General features: G+C 54.7%; 1 protein-coding gene across 1 annotated transcript; it reads right to left on the bottom strand.

The window, feature by feature from the left end:
* Window positions 1–124: 124 nt before the first annotated feature.
* SAMD00019534_075630 (hypothetical protein) lies at window positions 125–14,084 on the bottom strand (the record flags this gene model as incomplete). Its single annotated transcript, XM_012897260.1, has 3 exons — window positions 125–12,214; window positions 12,284–13,743; window positions 13,820–14,084. The coding sequence occupies 3 exons, from the start codon at window positions 14,082–14,084 to the stop codon at window positions 125–127; spliced, it is 13,815 nt and encodes a 4,604-aa protein (XP_012752714.1).
* Window positions 14,085–14,473: the final 389 nt, after the last annotated feature.

The raw sequence follows: 14,473 nt of genomic DNA, 5'->3' as shown, positions 1-14,473 counted from the left end.
ACATCAATAGATGGAGATACATGTGACAAAGGATACATTCTTAGTTGTTAAAGATAGTTGAATAAACGTATGATTGGAACGAGTTTATTGTGTGGACTGGACTGGACTGGACTGGCTGACGACTTTAGAAGTCAACCTTCCATGAGGTGATGGCAACACTCTTCTGGTACCAAGTCTGCTTGGTGGTTCCCTCTTGGAAGGGGAGGTCGATGGAGAAGAGGAGTTCGGAACGAGAGTCGTTGAGGTAGACTGGGACGGTGAGCTTGTTGGCAAGGTTCTCGTTGAAGATTGGATCATCCTTGTCTCTCCAGGTGAGTGTTGTTGTTGGCACACCGGTGGTGAGCTCGACGGTGGGAGTCAATCTCTCATCCTTCCAGGAGGCACCCTCGAGGGTGAGACCCTTGACGGCGAAACCAGTGCCAGAGGTGGCACCCAACGAGTGGATGTGCAGACGCAGGTTCTCCAGTGACCATCCGTTCAGCTGAGCGGCAGATTGACGTGTGGCTGTGATGTAGGCCTCTGGGTTGAGCAGGCCACCGAGCCAGACTTGCACCGAGGCAAAGTCGGAGGCTTCAGAGATCTCATTGAGCTGTTGCATTCTCTTGAAGAAGTCGGCCATCCAGACGGACAGACTGACTGAGTCTGGCACTGAGTAGCTCTTCCACTCTTTGGGCACGATGCCCTTGGTGATGCTTGTGGTGATAGAGCGGAGATAGTTGGTCTGCTTGATGTTGCCATCGAGCATCTCGGTGATGTTGCCAAGGTCGTTGGTGATTCTCTTGATGAGCTTGATGCCAGTGGTGATCTCACGCTCGAAACAACGGAACAGCGGGTTCTTGATGTTCTGGGCCGTTCTCTTGAGTGGCTTGAGTGGCTTGGGCAGGGTCTTTTGCCACTCAGTGACGGTCTGTCTGAGCTTGGCCTTTGGCTTGTCCTCTTTGTCCTTGGATGACGACTCCTCTGAGCTGTTGTCCTCCTCAGACATCTGCATCTTCTGCAGGTCGTTGACCATCTTCTTAGCCTTGTTGGCGAGCAGAAGTGCCTCGGCGTTGTCCTGGAGACCGAGCCAGAGTGGGGTGGAGAGGTCGGGCAGAGCATCGATCCACTTGATAAAGTGGGCGCGGTTGGTACCCTCGGGCACGGTGAGTCCGATTGACTGCACCAGCACAAAGTCGTGGTTGAAGGAGGCGGGCGTGAACAGCTGCTCCAGGAACGAGTTGAGCAGACGCATGTCAAACTCATTGTCGACACGTCCTCCGTAAATGGTCTGGCCGAGAATGGTGCGCACAGCAACCCATGGGATCTTGTCGGGGTCGATGTTGCTGCGGCCCTTGGAGTAGAGGTCGACCCAGTAGTCGATGGCATCGAGGGCGCCACGAAGATCGGCGTCGTTGTACTCAAACACCTTGGTCCAGCCAATGGGGATGTAGCGCAGACGTTCCTGGATCAACGCGTGGAACCATGCCAGGAGGAAGTAGATACGCGAACGTTCGACGGGCTGGCGGTCCATTCTGGCGGCTGAGATGTTGTTGAACGTGTGCATCAAGTTGGCCTTGACTCCAGGTGGGTTCTCGTACGAGAAGATGTGCGACATACGCAGCAGGTTGGCGGGCAGGTTCGGGTGGATCTCGGACGTCATGAATAGACGGAAGTTGGGGTGTGGCGTGAGGCTGTGCAGCTTCTTCTCGAGTTGGACAAGCCATTGTGGCGCAAGATGGATGTTCTTGAGCAGCACCCACGAGCCGTTCTTGGTGGCGGCAAAAATGGACTTCTCAGCCAACTCAAAGCCCTCTGGGGAACCGATGGCCAGGGCCTTGTATGGCTTGCGCAGCTCGACGGCGAGGTCGTCAACGATGGAACTGGCGTCGTAACCTGGCACGGAGCAGAGCATCAGTGGGGCGACGGCCTTGCTCTCCTTCTCGACGATCGTGGCCATGTCGTACTGGTGCACCTGCAGGAAGTGCTCACCAAACACTGACGAGACAAACTGGTGAGTGAACTGCAGAGTCTTGTCGGCGTGGAAGGCCTTCATCAAGAGGATCTTTCTAAAGTTGGAGGTGATCTCAGTGTTCTTGGGGTTCAAGGACATCTGCACCTGGATCCAGGAGTCTGGAATGGTGGCAACGTTGTTGGTGGTCTCAAAGAACTGCTTCCAATCTTGACCATTCTGTTGAATGTGGTCGATCAGTCGCGAGCCAAATGATGGGAGACCACGAAGGGTGATCAACCACTTCTGTTGCAGGCTGTTGGTGATTGAGCTGATCTGGGGAAGGGTATCGCGGATCGTGCTGATGTTGTCACCTCCCTTGAGAAGGTAGTCCCACTCGTTGTCCTCAATCTCATCGCGAGTGCCACGCAGCGAAATGTTGGCCAGCTGCAGAGCAAAGGTGAGCTTGTCGTCGTTCAACAACGTGCGAGAGACACGAGAGTAGGCCAACGTGAAGATGTCACGCTGCAGGATGTTGAGACGCTCGGTCTGGTCCTTGACGCCGTCCAGGTTGCTGTTGGCGTTGAGCAACACGTAGAAGAGGTCGAGGAAGAAACGCAGGGAGAACTGGTAGAGGTGGAACTGCTGGGCCAGCTGCTCCATGGCAAAGTAGACGCGACTGCACGACAGGGCCATGGGGTTGTAGATGGCGCTGACGGCTGAGATCTCTTGCATGACCACATCGGTCTCCTCCACCTTGACGGCAATGTCGGCGGCCTCGCGCTTGAGTGTTTCAAGCGTGCCAATGATAGAGTCATCGTCGAGGATGTTGCCTTGTGCCTGACTGAGTGCGTTGAGTAGTGACTTCTCCAGAGTTCTCAACTTGACCTTGAACTCGCCCTGGATCTTGAGCAAGTCGGAGCGCTTCTTGTGGGTGTCGGGGCGCTCAGTCTTGAGCGTCTCGTGGAGACACTGCGACTGCAGCGACGATGGAGTGACGGTGAAGTTGACAAAGGTGACACGCGAGCACAGATCTGGTGTGAAGTGCGCGGTCGGGTCACGAGTGAACAAGAAGATCATGAACGATGGCGAGAAGTCAACGTCCTGATCTCCGAGACGGATAAGGATACGGCCTCCCTTCTTACGGATCTCCTTGTTGAGCACAGGGTTGAGAACTGGATCGATGTTCTCGACGTCCTGAACGAGCAATGGACAACCGAAACGCAGTGCCGACTCGAGGTTCTTCATGAATGAAGAGTCGAGGAAAGAGGTCTTGGTGATCTTCTTGTCGGCGTACTGGTTCATGAGGAACTCCATGGCCTGACCCGATGGATCGATGACCAACGGGTAACGGTTGAAACGTTTGAGCATGATGGCGTTCTCAATGCAGAGGTCGTCGGCGGGCAGCGAGTTGGCGTGCCATGCGAGACGCTCCTCGGGACGCGCCAGGAAGTCGGGCACGGACAGCTCGGCCTTGAACTTGATGCCAACGGACTCGAGTCGGTGCATCCACTTCTGCATGAGGTCGGCACGGAAGTGTTGGTCAAAGAAACCAATGTAGGCGAGGAAGGCACTTGCCAGGACGACGTCTCCGACAACGGTGGACATCTGGGTCTGGAAGTTCTCACTCTGCAGCTCCCAACGGCTGCGCTCTGACGACAGGTTGTCGATGAGGGCAATGGAACGGTCCACCTTGCTCTTGACCTTGGTCATCTCGGTCTTGATGAGCTCAGTGTCACGGATCAGAGTGGCGTACTCATCCTTGTAGGTGGCGATCGACTCATTGAGAGTGTCAATGGTCTTGACGATCTCGTCTTGCTTGGACTTGAGCTCGAGAGCGGCGTTCTCCAGCGCCTCGACCTCCTCACGCAGAGGCTTGACACGATCGAGGATCTCAGAGTAGGTGGCCTGGGCAGTGACCCACTTGACAAGGGGACCACAAGCCTTGCTTGCACGGTTGACAGCTTCGTAGTTGAAGTTGGGGTCCTCGAGGTACTCCTTCTTGACGGCCTCGCGAACCTTGGCGGTGAGACTCTTCTTGGTGTCAAAGTCGACAATCGATGAGATGAAGTTGGGCTCCATGATCTTCTTACGGATCTCGGCCCAGTCCAGCTTCTTGCCAGAGAGCATCAGACAGACGGCCTCCATGGCCAGCTTGACCGGCTGGGGTGGCTTGGGCAGCGCCTTGATCTCGTCCAGATGCTTCTTCTTGATGGTGGACACAGACTCCTGAGCCTCAATGATGGCGGGCTCGGCCTTCTCGAGGTCGGCGTAGGCCTTGACCTTCTGGACGTGGATCTCCTTGTTACGGATGTCCAGCTGTGATTGCAGGTCCAGTGCCTCCTTCTGCTTCTTCTCGGCGATGTTCTGGTCGGCAACCATCTGCTTGAGTTTGTTGTTGGCCTGCTCGTTCTTGGTCTCGAGCTCGTTCTTCTTCTGGGCCAGACTGACCTGGAGGTCCTTGACCTGCTGCTCAGTGTCACGCAGCTTCTTCAGACCAATGTTGAGATGGAGCTGCTCCTCCTCGAGTTGCTCACGCTTCTCGTTGATCAACAGCACGACCTGGTTGATAAAGTCGAGGTAGTGACGTGGTGTGACGTAGTTCTGGCGACCTTGGCGCTTGAGGAGACGTGCGTTGGCCTCGCCAATCGTCTGATGGATGTAGACGAGCGAGCTGACGACGGCGTCACGGTGGGTGGGTGGCGGTGTGATCATCATGTTGTTCTCGCACTCGTTGACAAACTCAGAGGTGGCGGCGTACTTGGGGTTCTCGAGGTCGAGGTTGCGAGTGAACTCTGAACCGACCTGGAAGAGTGCCTGAGGAGACCACTCTCCGAACCAGTCGAGCACACAACGATTGAACAAGGCAGGCGATGTGGCCGAACGGTTGTGGAAGTCTGGGCTGGCGGGGTTCATTGTGAAGACGACGTGCAGGTTGCGACGCACCTGGCCCGTGAAGTACTTGTAGAGCTCTTCCTCAGTGTCCATGATCAGGCCGTTGCGATTGGCCGTCTCCTTGCACTGGTGCATGAGGGCGGTGTACTCCTCACCCTCAAAGAGACCTGGGACCTCACCTCCGGCGAGCAGAGTGTTCATACGCTCCAAGAACGATGACTCCAACACGTTGGACTCATCAAAGATGAAACAGATCTTCTCTTCCTTGCATCCGGCACGCTTGAGCAGCATACGCAGATCATCGTCAAAGTCGGCGGCCTTGTAGTTGTTGTTCACCTTGATTGTGTAGATGGAAAGACCATTCATCCAGGCGACGAAACGCGACAGGACGGACTTGCCACCACCAGACACACCAATGAGCAGAGCGTGACCTTGAGGCTGGCGGAAGACACGGTCGATACGCAGGATGTGGTCGAGCACTTCGTTGAACAGAACGAGGGGCACATCCAGCTCCTCCTCATAGAAGACCTTTAGACGGGCCTTGACGTACTCGCGCAGCTCGTTACGCTCGACGGGCACGTAGTCCTTGGACAGCCAGTTGCTGTACAGGATTGGACGCTTGAGAGAGTCGTGGCTGATGTTGGGGAAGTACTTCATGGCGACCTCATCAATCATCTTGTCGGTCCAGTCACGCTCCTCCTGCTCCACGAGACGATCCTGGAACAGACGCAGACCCTCGTGGGCCCACAGACGGACGAGTCCATCGAGAGTGCAGCCCTCCATTGTCTGGATGGCTTCGAGCAAGGCGCGAACCCAACGCGAGAGCTCACGTGGTGAGTAGATGTAGTGAGCCTGCATGTCTGGCGTGAATCTCTTTTGGGATGCGGCGTAGAACTCCACCATGGCGTCAGTGAGAGCGTCGGCAAATGATCGCAAGTTGGGCAGTAGCTTCATGAGCGAGCGGTTGAATGTACCATAGATCTGTGTGAGCGATGAGGCGGATGGGAAATCGACCAACAGGATTGGTGCGTGACGCAGGAAACGATGGGACAGTGGCACACGACCAGCATCGGTGGGTGGGTTGCATGCACCGACGAACTGGATCTTCTCCAGACGGATCCAGGTGTGATCAGATGTTCTCCAGAATCCTCCCATCTCGACCAGCTGGCGGAGGAAGGTGATGACACGCTGAGTACCGTACTTGTCGGTGGCGGGCAGGTTGATCTCATCACAGAACACGACGAGCCACTTGCCAATGGCGACGGGGCGAAGCACGGTGTCACCTTGGGGTGTACGCTTGTACTCGCAGTGATGGTCGAATGTCTTGAGGATCAGCTCTGGCGATGTGGCCGATGAGAAATTGAGCGAGATTACCTCAAAGTCGGGGAAGGCACGCAGGGTGCTTGTCAGGGTCATGGTCTTGCCAGAGCCTGGTGGACCACAGAGCAACAGTGGACGATGCTCAGAGAGCCAGGCGTGCAGGACGTCGACGTGTCTTGTGGTATCGACTGTTGGGATGACCACGTCTGGTGAGGCGACCTTGTGAGTCTCGACCTCGACTGATGGCACCTTGTTCTTCCACATGCTCCACTGACCATCGTCGACGTTGACAGCGTAGTCGAGCAGGGGGATGGTGCCAGGTGGCATGGGTGTGATGGCAATAGACTGGATGTACTTGCTGAAGTTCTCGCGCTCCGCCAGACCCATGGAACCACCAAGACCCCACATGAGGGAGTAGTAGAGGCGGTTGGTGATGTAGGTGGACACATTCTCTGGTGACATTGGGAAGTCTGGATGAGACTGGTTGTACTCGACAACGTTGGCGATTGAACGGTTGAGCAACGAGAAGAATGAGTTGAGCACACGCAGACGGGTGAAGTCCATGATGTGTGGACGCTGAGCGGCGTCCTCGAGCACCTTGTGTACCAATGCGCCTGGCTCAAAGTATTGGGTGAGCACGGCGGCGCACTCCTTTTGTACGCGCAGACCGGGGGTGATGAGGGGAGCGGCAGACTTCTCATTGCGACGCTGTTGCTCGCGCTCAACCTCGTCAAAGGCCTCGTGCTCCAGGGTACGCAGATAGTTCTCAAAGATCATCTGCGTGGTGAGGATCTCCTCCGAGAACCAGACCATTCCACAACGAGAGATGGTGGCCAGAGTGGCGTACTTGAGGTCCTGGACTTCGAACACAATGCGGACATTGTTTGGCAGTGCCAGACGCTCTCCGTTGGGCAGAGTGAACAGTTTGTTGTCGTCGAGCAGCGAGTTAAGGTTCTCAACCCACTCGGGATCGACATCACCGTCAAAGATGATCCAGTGACGCTTGCTGCTCTCACCACGAACGTTGTCAATGATACGACGCAGGGTGGCGGTGAAGAGACCGTCGGTCCACTCACGGGTGGTACCATCGAGCGAACCAAACAATTGATCCTTTGTGATGGCCTTGGGATCCATGACGTGCGACTCGGACTTGATGTGGTCGATGGCTTCGATAGCCTCCAGGTAGGTCTTCCAGGCGGCGGACTTGCCACTGCCACTGGGACCGACCATCATCAGACCGTGATTGATGTTCTGGATCTGATGCAGCTGGAGCATCTTCTCGACCCACTCGACCTTGTAGACGAGGTGGCGCTCTTGACAAATTCGCTTGATCTCCTCGCGCAGACCGGCAACGTTGATTGGCTCCATCTCGCTGCCTGGGAACACATCGAGCAACAGACTCTGAATGAGTGGGATATCGTCGGCCACCAACTTGGGAATCATGGTATCGGAGATACTGCTGAGCAAGACGCTGATCTCGTACTTGGTGTAGATGGTGTCAAAGTCTTGGGCGTCAGGGGCACGGGTTGGGGCCACCATCTTACGCTTGAGGCCTCCAGCACTGACCAGCACACTCTTGAGTGCGCGCAGACCAAAGTCGTAGTGAGACTGAGCAGAGAGCTGCTCCTGGCAGAGCTTGAAGAGGGGCACAATCTTTCCGGCAAGCACCTCGGCAGTCTTGAAGCCCTGTGAGTAGAGCATGACCTGAGCAATCATCTCACGGTCTGGACGAATCATGGCCATGCTACGGAACAGTTGCTTGAGGTTGTCTGGCAGGTTGGAACGTCCGGCGTAACCAGGGTTCATTGTAACAAAGATACCCATGTCTGGGTGGATCTTGACAGACTTGCCAATGAGCTCCACCTCCTTGGCCTTCTCCTTGAGGGCCACCTGGATGGTCTGGATCTGCTGGGAGACGGCTGAGAGAATGCGCTCCTCCAGACGGTTGAACTCGTCGAAACATCCCCAGGCACCACACTGGCACAGACCGACAAAGATACGACTCATAGCTTGGAAGTCGAATCCTTCGTCACAACAGAAGACCAGGACGAAACGGCCGAGCTGGTTGCCCAGCGCCTTGACTGTCTCAGTCTTTCCAGTACCGGCTGGTCCGAATGGGTTGCCACCCATACGACTCTCAAGTGCTTGGGTCAGGGTCAGGTAGCAGCGGTCAGTGAGCTGGGTCTGCACGAGACGCTCGCCAATGCCTAGGTACTCAAAGCCGTAGAAGAAGACGGCGTTGGCCATGTGGATGGTGAGCTTCTGCAACATGTTCTCTTGGGCGTTGTCGTAGTAGAAACGCATGTTGTATAGCCAGTCAAAGTCCTTGTTGGAGGAGATGCGCGACTTGACCAGTTGACGGATGACGTCACGCTGGTGAACGAGCTCGGTGATGAGATGCTCGTACTTCTTACGCGTCTGTGGGTCGAGGTCTTGAAGGACGGCATCGGCCAGGTTGTTGAGCACGCTTTGCACCTGCTTCTCTTGTGCGTCGAGCTGGCCGTTGGTGGCACCGCTCTCTTGCAGTAGCTTGTCGACCATCTGTGACCAGACGATCTGCGAGCAAAGGATGACCAGTTGGGTGGGATAGTCGGCGACCCATGTGCTGAATGCCTTCATATCGTTGGTGTTGAATGATTGGTAACGCTTGAGTGCTTCGTCGAGCAGGACGGCCAGGGTGCTGCGCATCTCATTCTCGACCATCGTGAGCCACTCGTGGATCTTGGGACCGTTGGCGATGGACACGGTCTTCTTGAACATCACGACCTCACCCTCAGAGGAGGTCATTCCGAGAATGGTGGTCTTCTCGTCGTCCAGGATCAGGTTGGCAAGTCCGGCAAACATCTTCTTGAAGTGCTTCTGGATCTTGACTATGTCCTTGCTGTTACCGATGATCTCCAGCAGGTCTTCGTCTCCAACAAAGTAGAAACGGGCAAAGGCAGCTCTCTGGCGCTCGAGATACTCACCAAGTGCCTTCTGGATCTTGCCCAGAAGCTCGGCAAGACGCTCCATTGTGAACTGGATGCGCTCAATGTTGAGAACCTCCAGGACCAGTGGGTTCTGGCTAACCTTCTTCATGAGATTGATAAACTCGCTGTTGATGCTCTTGAAACGTGCACTCTCGGCGGGGAGCAGTTGGTTGATGTCACCACTGCCAGAGAAGATGCCCTCCAGGTAGACCCAGCGACGCTGAACGTCGATCCAGACGTCGAGCAACGAGCGAACACGGTTCAGCTTGTCGTCCCAGGCGTTGGCCTCCTCCTCAAACACCTTGAAGAAGGGCGACATCTTCATGGCTGACACACTGTTAAGATGCTCGGCCAGCTTGGAGAACAGGTCGTCCCAGCCACGGATCAGCTTGCACTTGCGCTGGTAGTTGACCATGTCCAGCTCGAGTGCTGACCAGTACTCGCGCACTGATTTGAGGAACTCCTCAAGGGCAATCTCACCTTGGGCAGCTGTGATGACCTCGCGGTACACAAACTCATTGCGGACAAGATCAGAGTCCCAGATGTGGCCCAGAGTGAGCTCGGTGAAGATCCAGTTGGTGTTGAGACGCTTCTTGAGAGTCTTCCAATGACGCTCCTTGATGGCCTCGGAATGGAGGTCTGTGATGATGGCATTGGCCTTGAGCAGTGCCTTCATTGTGTTCTGGGCGTGTTCAAAGGCAGAGTACATACGGATGCGGTTGGGCAAGTTCTTGAGTTTCTGCAAAGTGTCCTCCAATGACTTGCGGACCTTGCGTGGCACCACTGCGGACCAGGAAGTCTCGCGCAGGTTGTCAATCTCGTGCCATGTGGCAGCCAACTCGACCCAAACAGCCTTGAGGTCTTGCATCTCCTCTTCGACGGGTGCCAGACGGTCGTCTTCGCCTGCTGGTCCTTGCTCGAGGTCCAGTGCAGCCTTGGCCTTGCGCAGACGGTCGTGCTCCTCTCTCAAACGCACAAGACGTCCCTCGAAGATCTTGATGGTCTCGAGCGCCGTAGAGTGCTTGATGTTGCCTTGCAGAGGCTTGGAGTTGGTCCAATCGTCCACAAACTCCTTGATTCTGTCCGAGATCGACTTGCTCTCGGCAAGGATCTTGGCCTGCAGGTGGGGGATGGCCTCGCCCAACGAGGCGTTCTTGCGGTTCAGAATCTCGTTGAATGCGTTCCACTCGGTCTCGACCATGTCGCACTCGAGCCAATCGTTGGGGAAGGTGAAACGCTGGCGCAGGAGCAGGTCCTGGCCGCTGCGGAAGTAGCGAAGCTCGCCCTCCCATGTGTTGAGACGACGCTTCATCTCTTGCAATTGGATGATGAAGGCGACGGCCTCCTCGGTGGAGGCAGTCTCGGCTGAGAGCTTCTCCAGGTCGCCACGGGCGTCATAGATAGTCTGGTAGAAGGTGCGCATGTTCTCGCTGAGCTTGGAGCCAAAGTGAGAGAGGATGTCCTTGTGCCAGAAGTCGTACTTGTTGCTGACACTCGACTGTACTTGAGCATAGTCGACGACCAATGGGCCAAACACCTTCTGCGAGGACGAGTTGTCAAAGGTGGCACGCGACTTCTTGAGTTGGGCAAGCATCTGCTGCCACTTGTTGAGGTCGTCGCCGAGACGGGAGTAGACAAATGACGACTCCATGTCCCAGAGTGCCTGGTACTGAAGCCACACCTGGACGTACTGCTGCACCTTGTCCAGCTTGGACTGGATGGTCTGGTAGGCAGTCTCGAGGGTCTCCTTTGGCAACTTGGTGAGCATGTCACGGAAGGTCTTGCGCGAGCGTGAGTCGTCGCGATGAGAGATACTCTCGTCGTATCTCGAAGCCTGGATGCGTGGCAGGTCGCACACAATGTTGAGCCATTGGTGAAGTTGCGAGATCCAGTTGACACGGGCAAACTCCAGGGGTGGGTCGAGGTAGAGGATCTGGTTCCTGATGACGATCTCGTGGATAGATGGCTCGAGGGTTGGCTTGACGGTGCTCTGCGAGGGCACGACAGCAGTGGATGATGTGGAAGCTCCCTGTCCCTCGTCCTTGATGGCACGGTTGCGCGAGGCGTAGACCAGGCGACCGTGTGACTGAGTTGAGTCGCCAGATCCACTGGTAATGGTCTCCTCGCGGCCCTCAATCAAAGCGATCCAGGAGTGGATGGCGTCCTTCAAACGCTCAATCAGAACAGCCTCAACCATAGTGTCGAGTTGGCCGACCCACAGTGAGAGGTTGGAGTAGTTGGCCAAGTTGAGCTCGTCCACCAACTTCTGGATGTTCTTGAGAGTGTCGACGAATGACTCGTGCTTGAATGGTGAGTACTTGATGGCGTCCAACAACTTGGCGATCTCGGCGTACTTGACGAGCAGGTCGTCCACCTTGTCACGGAAGATGTTGACAGAAGTGCTAAGCTTGCGCACGTATGGGTCGAGCTGGGGCAATGACTCCCACTTGAGCTTGAATCCCTCGTTGATCAGAAGCTGCACGTCGCGCTTGTACGAGGCGACCAATGTGGCAATCTCAGGGGTGATCTTGCCACACGTCTGGGTGTAGGTGCGCAGTGTCTCCTTGAGCGAGACGGCGAATGGATAGACCTGTTTGGCACCGCTCGAGATGAAAGAGATGTTGAGCTGCACACGGAAGCCCAGCCATTGCAGATTCCTGACCTCCTTGAACAACATGATGATGTGTGGATCAAAGTTGATGTCCAACGAGTACTTGGCGCCCTTCTTGACGACAGTGAGGATCTTGCCCGACACCTCAAAGCTGCGAGACAATGTGTCCTGCTCCCACTTCTTGAAGATGTGGTCGGTGTTGAGCTTGGAGCGGAACTGGTCCGACTCTGCCTTGAGCTTCTGGCCCTCGGCATCTGACTCCCAGCTCTCACCAAGCACGTCCTCGACACGGCGCATGTAAGTGTCCAATTGGCGCTCGATCTGACGAGCCCAGATGATGGCTCCAGACACTGGAGGCAAATCACGCAAGTTGCTCATGTGGAATGCCTCTGAGTTGCTGTACTGCTGCTTGAACTTCTCGTGCAGTCCCTTGATATCCTCCTTCACACGCTCAATCAATTGAGTTTGATACTCTTGAATGGCTGCTCTGATCTGTGAATGTGATGGATGTGTGAGTGGATGAGTGCATGTGCGCATGAATCAGTGATGATGACTACATACTCTTGGTCTAAAGAAGAGAACGTTGAACTTGGAGAAGACACGGAACATTTCGTTGGCATTCTTGGCTGTGGCCAGACGATCACGCAACTTGGTGGTGATGTAGGACTCGACACGATCGATACGGTTGTTGTAACGCTTCATGGCGTTGGCCCAGAGGTCCTCGCCTTCCTGTGTGAGCAACAGGACGTCAATGTCCTTGATCTCGTCGTAGGCCTCGTTGATCTCCTTGATGGCATTGATCTCTCCCTGCTTGTCGCCTGCGCCAGCGCTGCCACCAGACTGCTGGGGCAACACGGTGGAGATGACGTTCTTGAGCTCGTCGTGTTGACGACGGAACTTGCGGATCTTGAGGACACGATCGAGCAAACGACGGTTGTCGACGTTGACCAAGAGTGGCACACGGTCGCTGCCTCTCTTCTTGGCAATGTCACGCAGGGTCTCACGGAACTGGGCAAATTGATCGTCCCAGAGTGTGAAGAGAGCGCGGAATGATGCGGTGGCGCGCTCAAAGTCCAGGTACTCAATGAGCATCAGGTTCTTCTGGCGCAGGATTTGGAGCACGCGGTTGCACATGTCCTTGCCAATGGCCTCAAGCAGAGCCAGGTAACGCTCGATGGGGTATGGCGAGTTCTTGGACTTCTTCAAGTGCGAGTAGATCTGCAAGATAGCCTGCGAGACCGACTCGACATCAGTGCCTGTCATCAGGGGAGTGATTGGGAAGTCCTTGATGAGAGTCTTGTAGCTCTGCACCTTCTCGGCCGTCTTCTTGAGGCCGACGTTGTCAGTGTCAAAGCTGGCCGTGGCCAGGAAACGCTTGGCCTGCTTGAGTACGGCGAGTGTGACCTCGAACTCTGGCGAGCGCTTCTGCTCCTCGATGTTCTGCAGCGACACCTCGAGCTGCAGCCAAAAGTTGATCTCTTGCGATGTGGTCGACTCGGGCAGGAACTCCTCGATGGCCTTCAACTTGGTGACCTTTTGGATGTCCTTGACCCACTGGCCAACGCCAGCTTGGAGCGCGTTGAGCAGCTCCTGGCTGACCTCGCCCATGTCCTCCACCTTCATGGCGCGGCCGGCGTCGCGGCATCGCTTGGAGACGGCCATGATCTCGGGGTGGAAAACGAGTACCACCTCGGGTATCTGCATCTGCTGCTTGCAGTTGAACAGCGACAGCTCGAGCTCGGCGATCTTCTGGTTGACAGCGCCAATGCCCATCTTGCTGTCCTTCTCGGGTGTGGCCTTTTGCGACTTGGCCGAGAACGATCGGATGAATGGTGCCACAGAGTTGTGGATGTAGTTGTGCAGTGTATCGAATGGGCTGCCCTCTCCGAGGTTGATAGCCTGCAACTGTGATGACACTGACTTGCTCGAGTCCAATGCAGTCTCTGGCACACGCTTGGTGATCACCAAACTAGTTGTCTTGTCTCCTCCGAATCTGACCTCAACCTCGAATGTATAAGACTCTGAATCATCATCATCGTTGAACGATGTAGTTAGTATCAACTGATTGATTGTTTGAACGCGATCACCAATACCAACCTGTAGAGGATTCATCATCTTGGGAATGCTTTTGAATGAGGAACACTGGTTGCTTCGAGTCGGTGATGAACTTGCGAAGCTTGTTCAGTGCCTCTGGGGCAGTGAGCTGGGTTTGGAATGTTGTAGCATCGCCATCGAGCAGTGGAGGTACTATTTTACATAAGTATTTACATGTATCGTCCAACAATGTCTCGTTGACTGGGTAGGTGGTGGGCGACGTTGGTGGATTGCCACTTGTAGTGACACCGCTTTCAGAGCCCTCCATCTTTTGTTATCTCTCTAATCTAATCTAATCTTGATCGACTGTTTTTTTGTTGATTGATTGATTGACTGATTGATTGATTGATAAACTTTATATTTGTATGTTTGTGTTATTATTATAATTACAACAATGACAATGAATCGATGACGATGATGAAGTTGTTTGAGTAGATTTGGACTTTGAAAAGTTCAAGAGAAACACACTATGAAGCATCCTTCTCTGGCGCAAAAAGTGTGCCATGCTATGATGATTTTCAAAAGTCGAACAAGAGCTGGACGCTACTAGATTTTGGAACTTCCAAATAGTTATTCTGCCAATCTAGAATATCAAACTCAATTAAAGAACTTCAACATGTTTCGTAAAATACTTTTATGGATTTCCTTTGATGGAAA

This window comes from Acytostelium subglobosum, assembly GCF_000787575.1.
Source record: "Acytostelium subglobosum LB1 DNA, scaffold: scaffold15, whole genome shotgun sequence".
Lineage (NCBI taxonomy): Eukaryota > Evosea > Eumycetozoa > Acytosteliales > Acytosteliaceae > Acytostelium > Acytostelium subglobosum.
The sequence above is the reverse complement of the archived record's forward strand: the minus strand, read 5'-3'. Positions and strand labels throughout refer to the sequence as shown.